The sequence below is a fragment of the Mollisia scopiformis genome (genome assembly GCF_001500285.1).
Source record: "Mollisia scopiformis unplaced genomic scaffold LY89scaffold_51, whole genome shotgun sequence".
NCBI classification, from domain to species: Eukaryota; Fungi; Ascomycota; class Leotiomycetes; order Helotiales; family Mollisiaceae; genus Mollisia; species Mollisia scopiformis.
In genome coordinates this window covers 1-16906 of record NW_017263631.1, presented here as the reverse complement: position 1 = coordinate 16906, position 16906 = coordinate 1, and the positions used below count along the sequence as shown (strand labels likewise).

The following is a 16906-nucleotide window of genomic DNA, read 5'->3' as shown; positions in this document are numbered from 1 at the left end:
TTAACACTATCTTCGTTGCCTTTCGTACTACGTTTGGCCGTGGCGTATTCCCATTCGCTGGATGAGAGTCGAGGAGGTACATGGTGGCTCCCCAGAGTCTACGACTTGCGCTTGAAGTCAAATTCACTTATGTAATTGAGGCATTTCAGTGGATAAAGTCTTGCAAGATATTATGCAACCGGCTGACTCATGTTTTATACCGCACAGAAGACTGCCCATACATGGCCGCCACGTACCTTTTGCATGCTCGGTGATGAAAGCTTTGCTCCCATAAGGCGGAACATGCGCCATGGAATGACCATCTCCCAGATGCGACAACGGAGTCGATAAAATGTGGTCCCTGCTAGAAGCTTTTATCGTGGCTCAATTAATTGAGGGCAGTTTTAATTTTCGGTCTTTTATTGCCTAATGGTGCTCCCGCAAGCTCGCCCTAGCTGCACGAAAAGAGGATATACGACTCTTTAGCTTCCTAACACTTACCGTCTGCCAAACCTTCGCGATCATAATCCAACTTTGTTGAATATTCAATCACGCGATATGCCGAACAACCGTGAAAAGAAAACTGATTGGAGCGATAGGCTACAAGAGGCGGCGGCCGCGAATAGGGAACTAGAGAAAGTACGGGAATTACTCAAAGGAGTTGACGTTAAAGTGAGGGATAATTTAGGCAGAACCGCTCTACACGATGCGGCATCCAACGGGTGTGACAACACGGTGCTGCTGCTACTCGAGAAAGGGGCTCTAGTCGATGCAAAGGATAAGTCCGGAAGAACGGTGCTGCATGAGGCAGCGAAGAAGGGGAATGTAGAGGCAGTACGGCGGCTGCTCAAAGTAAGGGCAGATACTACGTTAAAGGACGGCATATTTGGAAAAGCAGCGTTACACTGGGCAGCGAAGAAAAAGCACGCAGAGGCAGTGAAGCTACTGCTAAAGCATGGCGCTGACGTCGAAGGAATAGATAAGTACCAAGCAACGACGCTGCACGACGCTGCAGAGAGCGGGAGCGAGGTCGTGATGCAGTTGCTACTCGAGGAAAAGGCTCCCGTCGATGCAAAGGACTCTAAGGGAAGGACCTCGCTTCACTGGGCAGCGAGATACGGGCACGAGGCGGTTGTGAAGCTGCTGTGCGAGAACGGCGCCGACCTCGCCAGTGAGGATAGCGAGGGACGGACTGTGGTGCATTATTTAACGAAATATCTCAAAGAAATTATGCTGTTCTGGGCAGCGGAGAAAGGGTATGAGGATTTAGTTGTGGTGTTGCTTGATGGAGAGGCGTACGTTGACGCAAATGACAAGGACTACGGGACGGCGCTGCACCACGCCGCCTGGAACGGAAATATGGCGGTGGTCTAGCAGCTGCTCGAGAAGGGAGCCAATATTAACGCTCGGGGATGGTCTTCACATCGATGGAAAGTTCTCCAAGCCGCAGCTAGAAGACGTTATTGAGAGGCTGCTAGCAGCAGGTGCCGAGGTCAATGCTGCTCCTGCTGGAAATGATGGACAGACAGCACTTCAAGCAGCAGCTGAAGTAGGCCATCTAAAGGCTGTTAAGAGGCTGCTAGCAACAGGGGCTGATGTCAATGCTGCTGCTGCCTAGTATCGCGGACGGACGGCACTTCAAGCAGCAGCTGGAGGTGGTCATGGAGAGATTGTTGAGACGCTGCTAAAAGCAGGGGCCGAGGTCAATGCTGCTGCCTCGGAGTATGGACGGACGGCACTTCAAGCAGCAGCTGGAGGTGGTTATCGAGAGGTTGCTGAGAGGCTGCGGGCAGCGGGCGCGCTTGATTGAGATTCAAATCATATTTTCCTCGTTGTGTTGCCTCGTCATCTGCGACGGCGTAGGGTTGACTATCGTGGCTGCGCAGCGGTAAGCCTCCACAAGATCTCCATGTATATTATCCTCGTTGCCATATATCTGGCTTGTCTGGATACCCTCCGCAATTGACCAGGTATTGGGCAATCCTTGTTGGGATTCAATGGCTGTAGAGATCACGTGCAACATATAATATAAGCTTGACTGTTCTCCACTGGGTACATCTCTCAATACATGGCGCACACGATTGATGGCATCGCAAGGTGCATCGAGAATGTGAACAACGAACCTGTTTTCGTCAGCATATCCCAGGGTTTCAGGAAGGACGCGAGAATCTTGAGGTCCAGAGCGAGAAAACGACGATTTACCTCGCAGGCAGAGAAACAAAAGCCATATTCTGCCCCATTATGACAGACCCTCCGACAGATGTGATTACAGGTTCCAAGGCGTCGGCTGCACACCTTGGTACAAGAGGCATGTTTGACAACTGGCTGGTCGTTGGCGTCCTTGCGATAACACTGACCACAAGTCCCAGGACACCGGTGCCCACATGCCAGGTCTATTCTGCAAGCTGTAGGACAGCTGAAAGGCGAAGATGCCATATCTCGAGAACATGGGACTTCGATAATATGGTTGCAATCCGGAAGTTGCTTTTGAACAGGGACACTACAATCAATTCTGCTGAGATTTAGTGTCTGGTGGCAAAGAACATCGTCCTTCGAATACGTGCAGGGAAGCCGGATATTATTCTGTCTGATCATACAAGGACCACAATCTTTGCCGCAAGTTTGCTTCTGGCAGCTATGATTGCACGGGCTGTGGAGGCGTTGACAAGGCTGAGGACATTCGAAGATTCGGTGCAAATTCTCGGAGTGGCAGTTCGCTTGGCATCGGTGGCCACACTCAGTCAGGCGTTGATCGCAAGGAAGCTGGCACCTGCCTTCGGGACTGAGTTTTTCGAAGTCAATTGGCTCAAAGGCTTGCATCTCCGTATCCACGTCTCGAGGGCAGCAAAGACCGAAGGCCTTGCCAACAAAATCTGTTGCTTGTAACATACGAAGGACTTGTGTCCACATAGGCACATTGGAGTAAGTATCGGTATTGCTGATGAGGTATATGCCGTGCTGAGCTCGGCTGAGGAGGACATTGATTCGATTTGTCGTCCTGAGAAATCCTACCTTCTTCTCCTTATTACTTCGAACCAGTGACACAATGACGATCTTGGCCTCTTCACCTTGGAAGCTATCGACGGTAGCAACTCTCAACATATCACCAAGCTTCTTTTTCTCTGGTGGTCTCCTCCCAGATCCTGAGTGCGCCTGCTCGCCTTCTAAAAGAGTTGTCTCGTCGTCGAACTCATCTCTGGCAAGCGTTTTCTAGTCACGTTCGCTGAGAACAATCTTGAAGTCATTACGCGTCTTCTCACGTAATTTCTGCAATTGCCCGGTGTATGGAATCAAGACTGTAACATCGCCACTGCTGTAGACACCCTGGCGCACGATGTGTCGAACAAGCGCGTGTGTCATTTCCGCCTCCCAGATACTGCTATGCGACCTTTGATGCCAGTCTGGGCTGGGACCTTCTTCAACGCTCTCGTGGTCGAGCTCGTTTTTGCGCATGCCTACGACAGCAGGCAGGTGGTTTGTGCTCTCGTAGTCATTCAAGCGTGGATAGACGGTCTCTCTAATCAGGTTCGAGATTTCGGGGCGTATGTGCCGCTGAACATTCAGTTGAGCTACTGGAAATGAAGGCGTCCCTCGTTCTCCAACCGAGAAACGTTCAATTGGCTGCGATCCAGCTGATACAGAGTCCCCTGTCGACTTTCAAGCGAGGGTCCATAGCTGTTGATCTGAGGAAGTAGCTGTTGGTGATCCCCAATCTGGATAAAGTACTCCACGTTCGGTAGCATCTTTCAATTCACCAAAGATGTCGTGACGAAGGAGGCGGAAGTGTGTATCGAGGTGGCGCTCTGCCTGGTCATTGAGGAAATGAGGTTGGCCGAGATCGGTAGAAGGCAAAAACTCTGGGAGGCTGCTTCGAATCTCCATCTCAGTTGGGAGGATTTGGATCTTTGTGATGTCGGTATTGTCGGTATTGTCGTTATCGTGGCGATCTCCTGGTACGATAGTGTCTCGAGGATAAGTCGACGTCGCGATAGCAGTTGAGACACCACTCACCCGTGGCACCTCCTCGTGGTTAAGAAGGCTATTCGCACGCGCTATTGTTGCTCGAAGTTCACCAATCCGATTGATGACATTCTGAAACGCTACACATTGTTTATCCATGCCAGTGACGTCCGTGGCGTTCTCCAACGAGTTGACTAGATCTAGAAGATCATCATGAAAAGCTGCTCGCTGTTCCCTTCTCAGCAGCTCGCGGATGGCAGTTGACATCGCGATGAGCATCGTTTCAACCGATGAAACCGAGACAATAGATCCGAGGTCTGCCTCGACCAGGTTTGTGCTGAGATATTGGAAAAAAGGGATTGCTCGCGTCCCGTTGCTACCACTAATGAAGCTGTACAAGCCTCCGACGAAGGTGTCGACGGATAAGCAGTCCAATAGGGCTTGGTGGGAATAACCAAGAGGAAGGGTTGCGCGAGAGCAACAAAGGTGCTGCATCCATGAGTGTGTGCTACCATGCTTAAGAGTGTCTGAATATGTTCACGGCCATAATTCTCTTATCATCCAGATTTCGTGGGAGCATCTGCTTCCAGTCTCGATCGTCTGCGTTCAATATCGTGAGTGCGCTATTCCACAACAATTCAATTGTTCCGATATCGTTTCTCTTCGGCGGAGTCTTGATGAGCCTCTTCCATGAATTATAGTCCTCTCTCGTGTGTTGTTGCTCAGGGGTGTCTGCCAACCTTTCGCGGGGTTGCAGTGGAGATTCATGCGAGTTCGAGTTCGACAAATCGTGGGAAAAGGTACATCCCGCACTAAGCCGGCAGCGTCCTCCTTGCTGGATGTTTCGACAGAGAGTACGTCTGCTTCCTTCTGCTCCACCTCCACCTCCACCTCCACTCCATCCACTTCCTCCTCTTCTCCCAGAACTACCTCCATCAAACCTGCCTCCGGAGTTCAAACCTTGCCACCTCGTACCTGGCGATGTCATGAGGGTTATATCACCAATATGAGCGGTAATGTGCAATAATTGCAAACTTTGCCAGCTCAAATAATCCAACGGAAAGAGTAGTGGTTGATAAACTGAGTCTAGTAGAAGTGAGTCTTCTTCGAGAACCTACGCGTACAGGACTTACGATTATTTATAAAATGAACAAGCGATTGGTGAACGACAGCTATTTTGTAGCTGATTCGCGGTCGAACAGCCTTCTGCATTTGCAGGGAGTCCATAAAGCACGATATCATAGGACGTAACGAAGGATGGTCGCACAGAAAATGACAAATCGTAGGGGCTGCGTCTTCCGTTGATGAGATGACTGGCGAAAGCTGGCGAGTGGTAAGAGCAACCGCAGGGAGACATAGAACTCTGTAGAACCATAAATCTTAAGTGAAAGGAGTCATCATGGAAGTGACGCTGTGAAGACTTCGCTAAAATTCAACAGCTGGAATCATCTCTTCCGGAATAACATTAAACCGAATTCCGTTGACAAGGCTGACCGAGACCGTTTTCTGCATGGGAAACGAATCGAAGAGCTACAAAGAGCGGATGGGATCTTTTTACTGCCCTGCGAAGATAATGGATCACGTTGAACCGGTTCACCTCCAAAGAATAGATCCGGAGGCCAGGACAGGAGTGCTGCCACCCAACGTGCAAGTCTCAGGGGCTGGTTCTCAAACACTTGCAGCATTTCAAAAGTCATGTAGAGACCGTGCACGACATCACGTTTCGGAAACCCAAGTTTATATGTTTGACAAAATAGACTACTCTGCTTTTCAAAGATGGATTTCTCTGTTCTCCTAGATGTCTCTCTTCACACTACTCTCCGGACCCAAGTCACCAATCCTAAGGTATTAATTATCCTGACTTTTGTTCGTATTTGACATAATCCTCAAACACGATTAGTGAATGGCAGAGTCTGCTCACTCGCGAAGGCGTTCCACCACGGAATGCAGTGGATTATGAGACGGTGGGACCTTCACGCAATCCTATCCTGCATAAACTGCAATAGCTGTTAAACATGTATATTTAGCTTCTAGATTACTTCCTGGGTCTTGAACGGCGCGTCTCCTCTCGCTCAGACTTTGAAATCTCTTGAGGCTTTGCGGCCTCGACTGATATTGACTTCTTGGATGATGCGTGGTTGCGAGGGTCTGCAGAGTTCCGCTTGCGCGTCGAAGGATTGCGCTGTAGAGATTTGGGGACTGGTGGTGCCGCACTTGGATTTGCGAATATGCCATATTCGACTGGTTTAGCAGCGAGTCTTCGACTTGCTCGCTCCGCCGTGGATACATTTCGCTGTTTTGTTTTGTGATGCTTTGACTGAGGGAATTTGACGTTGGTCGCATTATCCGCTTCTAACAGAGTTTCTGCGAGTGTCGACGCGGGTCGTTTGGATCGGTTGCTCCCCACGGTTCTACCACGGCGGATCTTGTGAGAAGCCTCCTTCGTTGGTTTCTGAGGTCGAAGGGATACGCGTGATTGTGAATTAATACTCTCCGAACGAGCATCAGCATGCTTGTCTGCGGTTGCAGGTGATAGATTTTTAGGCCCCAACACTGATTCCACTCTTGTTAGCCACGAATCAGTAGAGTATGTGCTTGCATTGCTGCTAGCTTTCACATGAGCGCCTGAGTTATAAAACTTAGAATTCTGGAAGCCTAGTAATAAACTCAGCTTTGTAATTGTTTAGGAACTTGGGCAGCACTCCGTTAAAATATCTGGGTAGAGATTGCTGCCTGAAGAAACTCGAAATTGGAAGTCTCCAGCCACATTACAGGCGCCACCCGTTGCGGCTGAATTCCAAGACTCTGTAGCGCCACAATAAATCACGTGCCACAATCAACACCCCATCCTCGGTGCATGCCGCCCAATATACCCAAGCACGACTGCACATGTCCCCTCCTAATCAAGTATGCTGTATCTGTGGTCGTGCATAATTGATTAGCGAGCGAATTGGTTACCTGAATAATTCCAATGCATAATGTTTGTCTGGCATCGGCGGTATCACCCCGCTCAACTACATGCCCGTCATCTTCACTTGCCTGCATATGTCTGCCTAGTTGGGCAGCTTTTGGTGACTCACCCCCTGATATCATTCGTTTCCAAGTTTCCACGAGAAGACGCGGACACCAGTAAAGCACTGCGCGTACTAATCCGCATGGGAATATACGGAGAGAGAGTGGCGTGTGAATTCTGCAGAACAGGTAGGGGAAAGATAAGGAACCCTTGCGCAAATCGGGAATCTTGGACGTTGGTTTGAGTTGCCTGCAGCGAGGCTGAAGGTGAAGTTCACAGGTCAGTTCACATCAGCAGGGCGTATACATCGTTGCGCATGTCTCTTACCTGTTGCGTCCTGCATGCTGCTGGCCGTTTGGGTAGCTAAAACTAGGGAAAAGCCAGCGTTTACCCAATCGGCATAGTGGCTGGCTGGTAGTTCTACATGTTGGCTGCAGCATATTCTAGAGGGAAACCGTGAAGGTTGTGCTATCAGTGCGATAGTCGATGCATGTCGGAGCATCGCGGGCAGATTGAAGCTTTCGGGCACCAATTTACTTCTCCACCACGTGATTCGTGAAGGGTTCTTGGCGATCCCAGAGATCGGGAGCAGCCGCAGCCGTGCAGTAGCTTCGCAGCCGTGCAGTAGCTTGGCAGCCGTGCAGTAGCTTGGCAGCAGTGCAGTAGCTTGGCAGCCGTGCAGTAGCTTGGCAGCCGTGCAGTAGCTTGGCAGCCGTGCAGTAGCTTGGCAGCGGCAGCGGCAGTGGCAGCGGCAGCGGCACAGCATCTGTGGGGGGGGAGGGAATGTGCATCGGTGAAAATTCGGGGCAGTATGGAGGGCGGTGTAACAAAAAGCTCCGTGCGCTCATAGTACATAATATAAGTTTTTTTCTTAAATTATCTTTTGTGGTTTTAAAATCAACAATAAATCACAACGCAAAAGATACAACGACACAACAACAACCAACTATCATGATGTCGTCGTCGCAAGAGAAGCAAACGGAGCCTCCACGTGCTAGAGCCGAAGCGGGAGCGGAAGCCGATGATTTAAGCTTTGGTTCCGAGCCAGAATTTCTTGAAAAAAACAACGAATTCGAGCACCTTGAAAACCGCAACAACCAATTCGAGCATCACACAGGTAAAATTTAATTTACGATCCGTCTCCTACAACCATTAACTCCTAGTCTTAGCTCGTCCTCCAAACAATCCATCTACCGACTTCATTTTCGATACTACTACCAACGACGAAATGAACGCAAGACACGTGATGGACGTCTTCATGGAAGTTCAACGCGAAGAGCGAGAGCGAGAAGAGCGAAGCCGAGAGCGAAACCAAGAACACGTACAACGAAACCAAGAACACGTACAACGAATCTTCTTGCTGTTCATCTCTTTATTGTTCTTCGTCATCTTCTTGCATTTACTCATCCTTTGGCGCTGGGGAAATGCTAGATATTACTATTAAACTTGTCAAGTACGCCGCCCATTCACGTTCTCAATTTCGAAAGCAGGATTAACAAGTCTATCCAGGTTCGTTACTTCGTCCTTCGATTATCCCTCGACACAACACAACACTACCGGTCCTTTCGATGGTAGTATCAAAGACAATATCGGATGGTAACAAGGTGGTAATAAAGCAAGGCAAAGTATGGTCTGGCGTTTGGAGTTTGGAGTATCGATGGCATTGGTGGGCTAGCTAAGTGAAGGGATAGATGGATGCGGCATATGCAATCAATCGTCAATATAGTCTCAATTCAATCACTCAAACCCGCTACTTGATTCGTGAAGTTATCCAGGTTCTTGTCGATTCCCATAGAAGTGATATTGGTCGGGAGCAGCCGTGCAGTAGCTTGGTAGCCGTGCAGTAGCTTGGCATGTTGCTATTCGCGTGTGATAACTGACTTGATTTCTAAAAACTACAGAGTTGTCCTCATGCTATATATAATGCTTGAACCCACTAGCTGATGACAGGTGTCATCAGTCAATAAGTCATTGCATCATGCATTAGATCATACCCTTGGACTAGTACTACACTAACTAAGAGTAATGATTCTTCCATTCCTCAACATATGCTCAACCATAATAGTCTATGATGACTGCACAATGAGTGATCATTCAACACGCTTCCTCAGTGTGTAGTCGTCCAACACCTATCATTCTTCTAAGTTTCTCTAGCTGAATTTTATCTAGCGGCTTGGTCAGCATATCAGCTATCATATCCTTAGTGGATATATGCTCTATGAAGTGATGTTTGACGCCTATATGTTTAGAGCGTCGAGAAATTTGCCTATTCTTTGCAAGCTGTAGTGCTCCTATGGAGTCTACTTTTAGCTTAATGGATTTGATATTATATCCGAGCTCTTGAAGCTATTGTAGCATCCACAAGATTTCTCTTATGATTGCTGCAATAGCGTAATATTTAGCTTCTATAGTGCTTAAAGCTACTGTTTCTTGCTTCTTGGAGAACCACATAACTAGGCCGCCGAATAGTTTAATGGCGCCTCCAGAGGTTGATTTCCGATTATTTGAGTCTTTAGCGAAGTCTGAGTTTGAGTAGGCTACTGGCTCTTCTTTGTTGTCGTGGTCATATAGTATGCCATAGTTATGAGTCTTATTGAGATATCTCAAGTCTCTTTTCTGAGCCATCACATGGCTAGTGGATGGATTCTGGTTGAATCTCCCTAAGAATCCTCCAGGGTAACTTATATCTGGTCTTATACATAAGCTGGGCCAGTTTATGCTACCATTAAGGCGCTGATAGTCCTTAATATTTGCCGGAATATCGCTGGATATGACTCCTGATACCATGGGAGTATCACATGATCCAGCATCCTGCATTCTCCACTTTTCGAGGAGTTGCTTTATATATGCTGAGTGATGGATGAATATGCTTCCATCCTTAAGACGCTCAACCTCCATTCCTAGAAGGTGTTTGAGCTCTCCCTCACTAGTCATGTTGAACTTATTATTAAGTTCAGTCTTAATATAGTTGATCTCCGAGGTGTCGGTTCCTACTATGAGGACATCGTCCACATATATGAGGACCATAAGTGGTGGTTTCCCATCATGGTTGTCCTTGTCTTGGCGTCGTATATACATCCTAGGATCGCATTTAGATCGATGTAATCCTAGTTGTATAAAGAAGGAGTTAATCACCTGATTCCATACTTTAGGTGCTTGTTTTAGCCCGTACAAGCTTTTCAAGAGCTTGCATACTAGGGTGTCATCCTCGACAAACCCATCAGGTTGTTCCATATATATCTCTTCTTCCAGACTTCCATATAAGAATGCTGTTTGAACATCCATTTGTTGGATATTGAGGTTGTGCTTTGCAGCCAATGCAAGTACCAGTCTTATGCTGTCCCATGAACAGACAGGGGCATAAGTTTCGAAGTAGTCGACTCCCTTAGTTTGCGAATAACCTCTTGCAACTAGCCTGGCTTTGTATCGTCCTGAGCTTTTTACTTTAAATAACTACTTGCATGAGACAATACCCCTGTCACGGGGTCTCTTTATCAGATCCCAAGTGTGATTAGCTATTAAAGCTTTTATTTTTTCTTTGATAGCAGCTTTCTAAAGATCTTTGTTTTTAGATTTAAGCGCCTCCTGAATCGTAGTCGGTTCAGGTGTTGAGGTCTGTTTCACAGATAATGCTATGCTTGCATTATTCTGATTCTGGATACGTCGAGATGGTTCTCTTGGCTTAATCTATTGGTTTCTGACCCATGTCATGCCTTCTTCAGGTGGCTCCGAACGTTGGTCTCGTTCCTTTGTTATATCTTGAAGAATCTGGCTTTGGGCTTTTTGTATAGAGGGCTTTTGTGCACTGTTGCTTTGTGCATTCGAATGCTCGCTTATATTCGGCTTATTGTCGGTCTCTGTATTGGGTAAATCGATAATAGAGTGTGATGAGTTTTCACTCTCGTTATTATTATCGGAGGAATCTGGTACCTCGACTTCTATGTAGTCTTTAGTACTATTGGATGTATCGAATTCCGTATCCGATGTTTCTTCGAGATCTGCAACTTGCTTTGCATAATGTCGGGTTCGAACGATATGTGGTGAAAGAAGGTATGCACCGCGACGGTGTTCCTTAATAGTAACATAGTTTGAGGTATAAAACTTATTTTTCGCCGGGTTATATATCTTCCACCCTGAACCACCATATCCTGTCATAATACCTCTCCAAGCTTTAGCTTTAAGCTTATGCCAGTTTACTATCTCTTTTAGTATAGCCACGTACGTTAAGCTTCCAAATGCTCGCAGATTTGACACGTCAGGTTTTGTACCATGCAACGCCTCATATAGGGTCATTCCTGCTCCAGGGATATAACACCTATTATAGCATTAAACGGACGTTGCAAACGCCTCTTCCCAGAATTCATAAGGCAATTATGAGTCTTCTAACTCAGCCCTACCAGCTTCAACTAGAGTTCTCATACCCCGTTCACTAGTGCCGTTCTGTTCAGGTGTATAGACCGTTGTGAACTCTAGTATTGTTCCTCTAGCTTTTGCCCAGTCTCTTGTCTTTTGGCTCACAAACTCTAGTGCTAAGTCAAGCCTTATACTTTTGACTTTTCTGCCTATTTGTGTTTCTTGTAATAGAACCATTTCTTCAAGTGCTATTATGAAAAACTTTCGATTAAGGAAAAATCGAACTTGTCGATGTTTCGAGGCTAGATCTATCCCAGTGAGAGCATACAAATTCCCTAATATTGACTAAACTAGGGCATTACCCCATATGTCGATATGTAGCTCTTCTCCAAGCTTTAAAGCTCGGTCTAAGCTCTTCATCGTAGCTCTTGTGATCTTGGCCATGTCACATGAATCGCAGTCGTCCTTTTTGTCGTCTTTCAAATCGAATCTTGTGACATGTCCACTAGTCTAGAGTATGTAATCGACATTAATATGTCTATACTTTTTGTGCATTTGCTTAAGGGGAATAGCCCTTAATACACGTAATAATAGAGTAATCGAGAATACTCTCGATATAGTCGTATCCAATATAAATATATTAGACTTTTTGCAAAATATTCTAGTAGCAAAAGTACTATTTGTATTTAACAGTGTTACACTTCTTTTACTAAAGTTCACTTCTATCCTAGCTATTACTACTCTTCGAATAGATATAAAGTTGTGATTCCCGAGTTTTGGTGCATATTGCACACCAATTAGAATTAATATTTCACTCGATGTTAAAAGTAAAACGACTATTCTTATTCCCTAAATTTAAATTATAATATTATTTCTAAGTAGTATAAAAAGTGAGGCAGTTTTTTTGAGATCGGTGAAAGCGTTTTTATTTCTAGTATAATGATCGCTAGCTCCCGAATCTATATACTATGTTTTTATAGTATTGCTTAGTTTAGCTATATGAGTGGGATTATATACCATTATAAGCTTGTTTCCGGACGATTTGGGGTCGGAGTTGCGACTTCCTCCCGACTGTCTTTTGGAGCCAAATTTGTACTCCTCTACTTTTTTAATATAAAAGCAATCTTCGGTGTCGTGGCCATTAGCTTTGTGAATTTAGCAATACGCCTTAGAATCGGGTCCTAAGATTTTAGGGATCTTTCCTCCACGTGATAAGTAATTCCCTTTATTTTGACTTCCACTAGAGATAGATAATGCTCTAAGTGTTGTCTCGGAGGCTTGGCCGTTGCGTCCGTTCTTCATTTTCTCTTTTTTATATAAAATATCGATTCTCATAATTTTAACTTTAAGGCGATCTATATTATTCTTGTAGCTATCGAGTATAAGTTTATACTTCTCTAGCCAAGTGTGTGAAAGTCTCTTAATTATGCAACCCCCTAAAAACGTATCTAGTACATTCTTTCCACGTGCTTTAACCTTTTCAAGTATGTCGTTGAAACGCTTGAAGTACTTGGCAACATCTTCCTTTCCATCGTAAGTAACAAACTCAAGTTTTATTAAAGCCAAGGATTCCTTAGCTCCTGCAAGTGCTGTTTCTTTGTCTTGGATCTTAAGCCAAAGTTTAGCACCAGTAAGAATATTGGGAAAGTTCAACATATAGCCTAGTTCGATCAACAATTTAAGTGCTGTAAAAGCTTTAAGTTGGTTCGCATTGAGAGTTACACCTTGTACAGGCTTAGTCTCGTTGACAGTCGGATCAATGTAAACCCATAGTCTTTCTAGCTAAAAACCTAGTTAAGTTTGGTAGCCCCACTTAAAGTAGTTAGGACCGTTCAATAGTTCGATCTTGAAGCTGTTGAAGAATGACTTGGATAATGACATAGTTGGATGTTTGTTTAAAGAGTGTATAAGTGTTAGTAATTAATGATATAATATGAGAGAATAAGTATGTCGACTTATGTGACAGTCTTGTTCGAATGTTGAGTTCGCAGTGAAAGTATTGAGCTAAAACCTGGGCGCAGAACCTGTTGCTATTCGCGTGTGATAATTGACTTGATTTTTAAAAACTATAGAGTTGTCTTTATGTTATATATAATGCTTGAACCTACTAGCTGATGACAGGTGTCATTAGTCAATAAGTTATTGCATCATGCATTAGATCATACCCTTGGACTAGTACTACACTAACTAAGAGTAATGATTTTTCCATTCCTTAACATATGCTCAACCATAATAGTCTATGATGACTGCACAATGAGTGATCATTCAACATGGCAGCCGTGCAGTTGCTTGGCAGCCGTGCAGTAGCTTAGCAGCGGCAGCCGCAGCCGCAGTGGCAGCGGCACAGCATCTGTGGGGGGGAAGGAATATGGATCTTGTTTCACCAATCGGTGAGATTTCGGGGCAATATGGAGGGCGGTGTGACAAAAAAGCTCCGTGCGCTCATAGCGCAGAAAACAATATAATATAAGTTTTTTCTTTAAATTATCTTTTGTGGTTTCAACAATAAATCACAACGCAACGACGCAAAGGATACAACAACCAACCATCATGATGTCGTCGCAAAAGAAGTCTCCACGTGCTAAAGCCGAAGCGGGAGCCGAAGCGGGAGCGGGAGCCGATGATTTAAGCTTCAGTTCCGAGCCAGAATTTCTTAAAGAAAACAACGAACTCGAGCACTTTGAGAACCGCAACGATCAATTCGAACATCTTGAGACCCGCAACGACCAATTCGAGTATCACACAAGTAAGATTTGATTTGCGATCCGTCTACTACTACAACTATTAACTTCTAGTCTTAGCTCGTCCTCCAAACAATCTATCTACCAACTTCGCTTTCGAGAGCATTAAAAACGAAATGCGCGCTGACGAGATATTCAAGAAGCTCGAAGCAAAGCAAGAGCGAGGATACAATAATCGAAAGCAAGCACGCAATGATCAACAACAAGCACGTAAAGATCGAAAGCAAGCACGCGAAGATCGAAAGCAAGCACGCAAAGAGCGAGAGCATCTCCACGAAATGATCAAAGCTCTCCAAAAAGAAAACAAGGCTGTCCATAAAAAGATTAAGGCTCTCCAAAAAAAAAACAAGGCTCTCAAAAAAAAGATTAAGCAAAGACGATAGCAAAAGCGACGCTAATTCTTCTTCGTCACACTAGGCTTTGTTTTTCTTTTGGGCTTTGTTTTTTTCTTGGGCTTTGATCTTCTCCCGGGCTTTGTTCTTGTCAAGTACGCCGCCCATTCATTCACGTTCTCAATTTCGAAAGCAGTATTAACAAGTCTATCTAAGGGTCACTTTATCTTCCGATACAACGCTGTTGGTTCTTCGACGGTAGTATCAAAGATCATATCGGGTGGTAACAAGACAAGGCAAAGCATGGTCTGGCGTTTGGAGTTCTGAGTATCGATGGAGCATAGATCTCTTTCAAGGAGTATTGCATTGGTGGCTAGCTAAGTGAATGGATGGATGCGGCATATGCAATCAGTCTCAATTCAATCACTCAAACCCACTACTTGATTCGTGAAGTCATCCAGGTTCTTGTCGATCCCATACTTAGAAGTGATGTTCGTCGGGAGCAGCCGTACTGTAGCTTGGCAGCCGTGCAGTACCTTTCTCCAAGGGTAAATAATCGCACCCCTGAGGGTATGTGTAGTTCTAGTAGCCTCCATAAAGCAGGGGCCACCAGCCAATAAAATATATGCTCTTGCATGCTGCTTTACTCTATTCTCAACCCTTTTCCTCCATCATTATGTCTCCCTATGAAGAATACAGCATTCCTACCCCTAAAATACTTACTAACGATTGTTCTCGCGATGACAGATTGCGCGCGCAGACTCTCTACTTTGATGCCAAATGGAGAGTGGATGAGATCGCTTTGTAGCTGCATCTCGCGTCTGATCAGGTCAAATATGCCCTGCGCCATAGAGTCACACCTCAAAAGAATCGCTCTGGGAGACATCCTCTCCTTGGCCCTGCAGAAAGAAAGCAATTAATTAAATAAGTGTGTGCAAGTGAGAAGAATAGAAGGACTCCATGGCAGCAAATTCCTAGCATTTTGGGCTGGAGTTGCAGTGTATATGCTATATAGACTGCATTTAAAAAGGAAGGGTTTGCCCGCTACTCTGCTCTCAGGAAGCCTAAGCTGACAGAAAAACAAGCTGAAGCTAGGCTACAGTGGGCAAAGGACCATGTGGACTGGACAGAAGAGTAGTGGTTTCAGATCTTATGGACAGACGAGAGTTGGGTGTAGCCTGGAAGGCATAGAAAAGTGAAGGTTACAAGAAGACATGGAGAAAAGCTATATAAGGATTGTGTGGAGCCTAGGGTGCAAAGGAAGATAGGATGGATGTTTTGGGGAAGCATGTCAGGACTTGGGAAAGGGCCAGGCATATTCTGGGAAAAGAGTTGGGGCACAATTAGTTTACAGACTTATTGTAAGCATATTGTACCTATTTTAGTGGACTATATGGGAAGCAAAGAGCTAGTTCTTATGCAAGACAATGCTACAAAGCATGCAGCAAAGGACACAATAGCTCATATGGCAGAGAGAAGTATTCATCCTATTTTCTGGCCTGCTAACTCTCTAGACTTGAATCCTATTAAGGATATTTGGGAGAAGATAAAAGATTATATTAAGGAAAAAAACCCTAAAATTTACAAATCCTACCCTAAATTGAGGGCAGCAGTAATAGAGGCATGGGAGGCAATTGCACATGAAGATATACTTGATCTAATTAGAAGCATGTCAGCTAGATGCAAAGCAGTCATTGCTGTTGAAGGCTGGCACACAGAATATTAAACAGTATATCCTCAAATCTGGCTTAAAGCGGCATGAGAGTGGGTTTGGGGTCACTAAACCCTCAGGGGTGCGATTACAACCCACAGGGCCTTTTAAAGGTTAAAATGAAGTGATGTTGCCACCCCTCACTCCACCTATCACCTGTCAGGTGCAAGGGCCATCTTCCAATCATAACAAAGGGCATCTCTTGCTCTCTCCAGCTACTCTGATGCTGCTTTACTACTCTAATTTATCATGGAAAACTATCATATTCTTGTACCCAAGACTCCACGCAATAGAGAGCTCTCTAGGGATGATAAGCTTAGGCTGCAGACCCTCTATTATACTGCAGGCTGGTCCATTGCTGACATTCTACTCCAGCACCCTCAGATTACTCGCAAACAGCTTGATTATGCCCTCCAAACTCGACTCACTCCTCAAAAGAAAGGGCACTGTGGCCGGCATGCAATAATTAATACCCCTAAACGCAGAGAGCTGGTGCAATGGGTGACCTCTAGCTCATTCACACGAGAGATACCATGGGCAGAGATCCCTAGGTGGTTAGGATGGGAAAGCTGGTGTGGGGAAAAAGCTATAAGGACTGCCTTGAGGAAAGAGGGGTACTGTAGAGCTGTGAGGAGGAGGAAACTTCCCCTTTCTGATGAGAACTAGCGCAAGAGATTGGAATAGGCACGAGAGCATGAGAATTGGACCTTGGACCAGTGGGATGAAATCCTCTGGAGTGATGAGAGCTGGATGCAACCTGGGTATCACAAGAGGCAGTGGGTAACTAGGCTCATAGGGGATGCTGAGCTATTTCACC

At 45.6% G+C, this 16906-nt stretch overlaps 8 protein-coding genes across 8 annotated transcripts; 4 read left to right on the top strand and 4 right to left on the bottom strand.

Moving 5' to 3' along the window:
* Positions 1-403: 403 nt before the first annotated feature.
* LY89DRAFT_770985 (ankyrin) lies at positions 404-1519 on the top strand. The gene has a single exon (XM_018221875.1). The coding sequence runs from the start codon at positions 538-540 to the stop codon at positions 1351-1353; it is 816 nt and encodes a 271-aa protein (XP_018060527.1). The 5' UTR covers positions 404-537; the 3' UTR covers positions 1354-1519.
* LY89DRAFT_560831 (uncharacterized protein) lies at positions 1457-1780 on the top strand (the record flags this gene model as incomplete). The annotated part of the gene is made up of 2 exons (XM_018208452.1): positions 1457-1576; positions 1682-1780. Coding segments are annotated over 2 exons (219 nt in total), but the record flags the coding sequence as incomplete, so codon positions are not given.
* Positions 1781-1922: 142 nt separating this feature from the next.
* Positions 1923-3441, bottom strand: LY89DRAFT_436763 (uncharacterized protein). The gene is made up of 2 exons (XM_018207517.1): positions 2182-3441; positions 1923-2102 (listed from the first exon to the last, which is right to left on the bottom strand). Exons 1-2 carry the CDS (start codon positions 3079-3081, stop codon positions 1974-1976), a joined length of 1029 nt encoding a protein of 342 aa, XP_018060525.1. The 5' UTR covers positions 3082-3441; the 3' UTR covers positions 1923-1973.
* LY89DRAFT_770969 (uncharacterized protein) lies at positions 3221-4569 on the bottom strand. The gene has a single exon (XM_018221874.1). The coding sequence runs from the start codon at positions 4432-4434 to the stop codon at positions 3637-3639; it is 798 nt and encodes a 265-aa protein (XP_018060524.1). The 5' UTR covers positions 4435-4569; the 3' UTR covers positions 3221-3636.
* On the bottom strand, positions 4457-5166 carry LY89DRAFT_744072 (uncharacterized protein; the record flags this gene model as incomplete). The annotated part of the gene is made up of 2 exons (XM_018221018.1): positions 4457-5025; positions 5073-5166. The coding sequence occupies 2 exons, from the start codon at positions 5164-5166 to the stop codon at positions 4457-4459; spliced, it is 663 nt and encodes a 220-aa protein (XP_018060523.1).
* A 534-nt stretch (positions 5167-5700) lies between these two features.
* Positions 5701-7361, bottom strand: LY89DRAFT_790713 (uncharacterized protein). Its single transcript, XM_018223406.1, has 2 exons — positions 7280-7361; positions 5701-6594 (listed from the first exon to the last, which is right to left on the bottom strand). The coding sequence occupies exons 1-2, from the start codon at positions 7293-7295 to the stop codon at positions 5975-5977; spliced, it is 636 nt and encodes a 211-aa protein (XP_018060522.1). The 5' UTR covers positions 7296-7361; the 3' UTR covers positions 5701-5974.
* A 493-nt stretch (positions 7362-7854) lies between these two features.
* LY89DRAFT_726723 (uncharacterized protein) lies at positions 7855-8396 on the top strand (the record flags this gene model as incomplete). Its single annotated transcript, XM_018219074.1, has 2 exons — positions 7855-8069; positions 8116-8396. The coding sequence occupies exons 1-2, from the start codon at positions 7904-7906 to the stop codon at positions 8394-8396; spliced, it is 447 nt and encodes a 148-aa protein (XP_018060521.1). The 5' UTR covers positions 7855-7903.
* A 5422-nt stretch (positions 8397-13818) lies between these two features.
* On the top strand, positions 13819-14669 carry LY89DRAFT_692661 (uncharacterized protein; the record flags this gene model as incomplete). Its single annotated transcript, XM_018216579.1, is given in 3 exon segments — positions 13819-13890; positions 13903-14510; positions 14630-14669. A coding segment is annotated over 1 exon segment (177 nt), but the record flags the coding sequence as incomplete, so codon positions are not given.
* Positions 14670-16906: the final 2237 nt, after the last annotated feature.

What these genes read in the sequence shown, in the direction of transcription:
- LY89DRAFT_770985 (XM_018221875.1), top strand. Translation starts at nt 538, where the DNA reads ATGCCGAACAACCGTGAAAAGAAAACTGATTGGAGCGATAGGCTACAA.
- LY89DRAFT_436763 (XM_018207517.1), bottom strand. Translation starts at nt 3,081, where the DNA reads ATGTTGAGAGTTGCTACCGTCGATAGCTTCCAAGGTGAAGAGGCCAAG. An exon ending in TTTGTTTCTCTGCCTGCGAG is followed by an intron (nt 2,103 to 2,181) that starts GTAAATCGTCGT and finishes TGACGAAAACAG; the next exon opens with GTTCGTTGTTCACATTCTCG.
- LY89DRAFT_770969 (XM_018221874.1), bottom strand. Translation starts at nt 4,434, where the DNA reads ATGCAGCACCTTTGTTGCTCTCGCGCAACCCTTCCTCTTGGTTATTCC.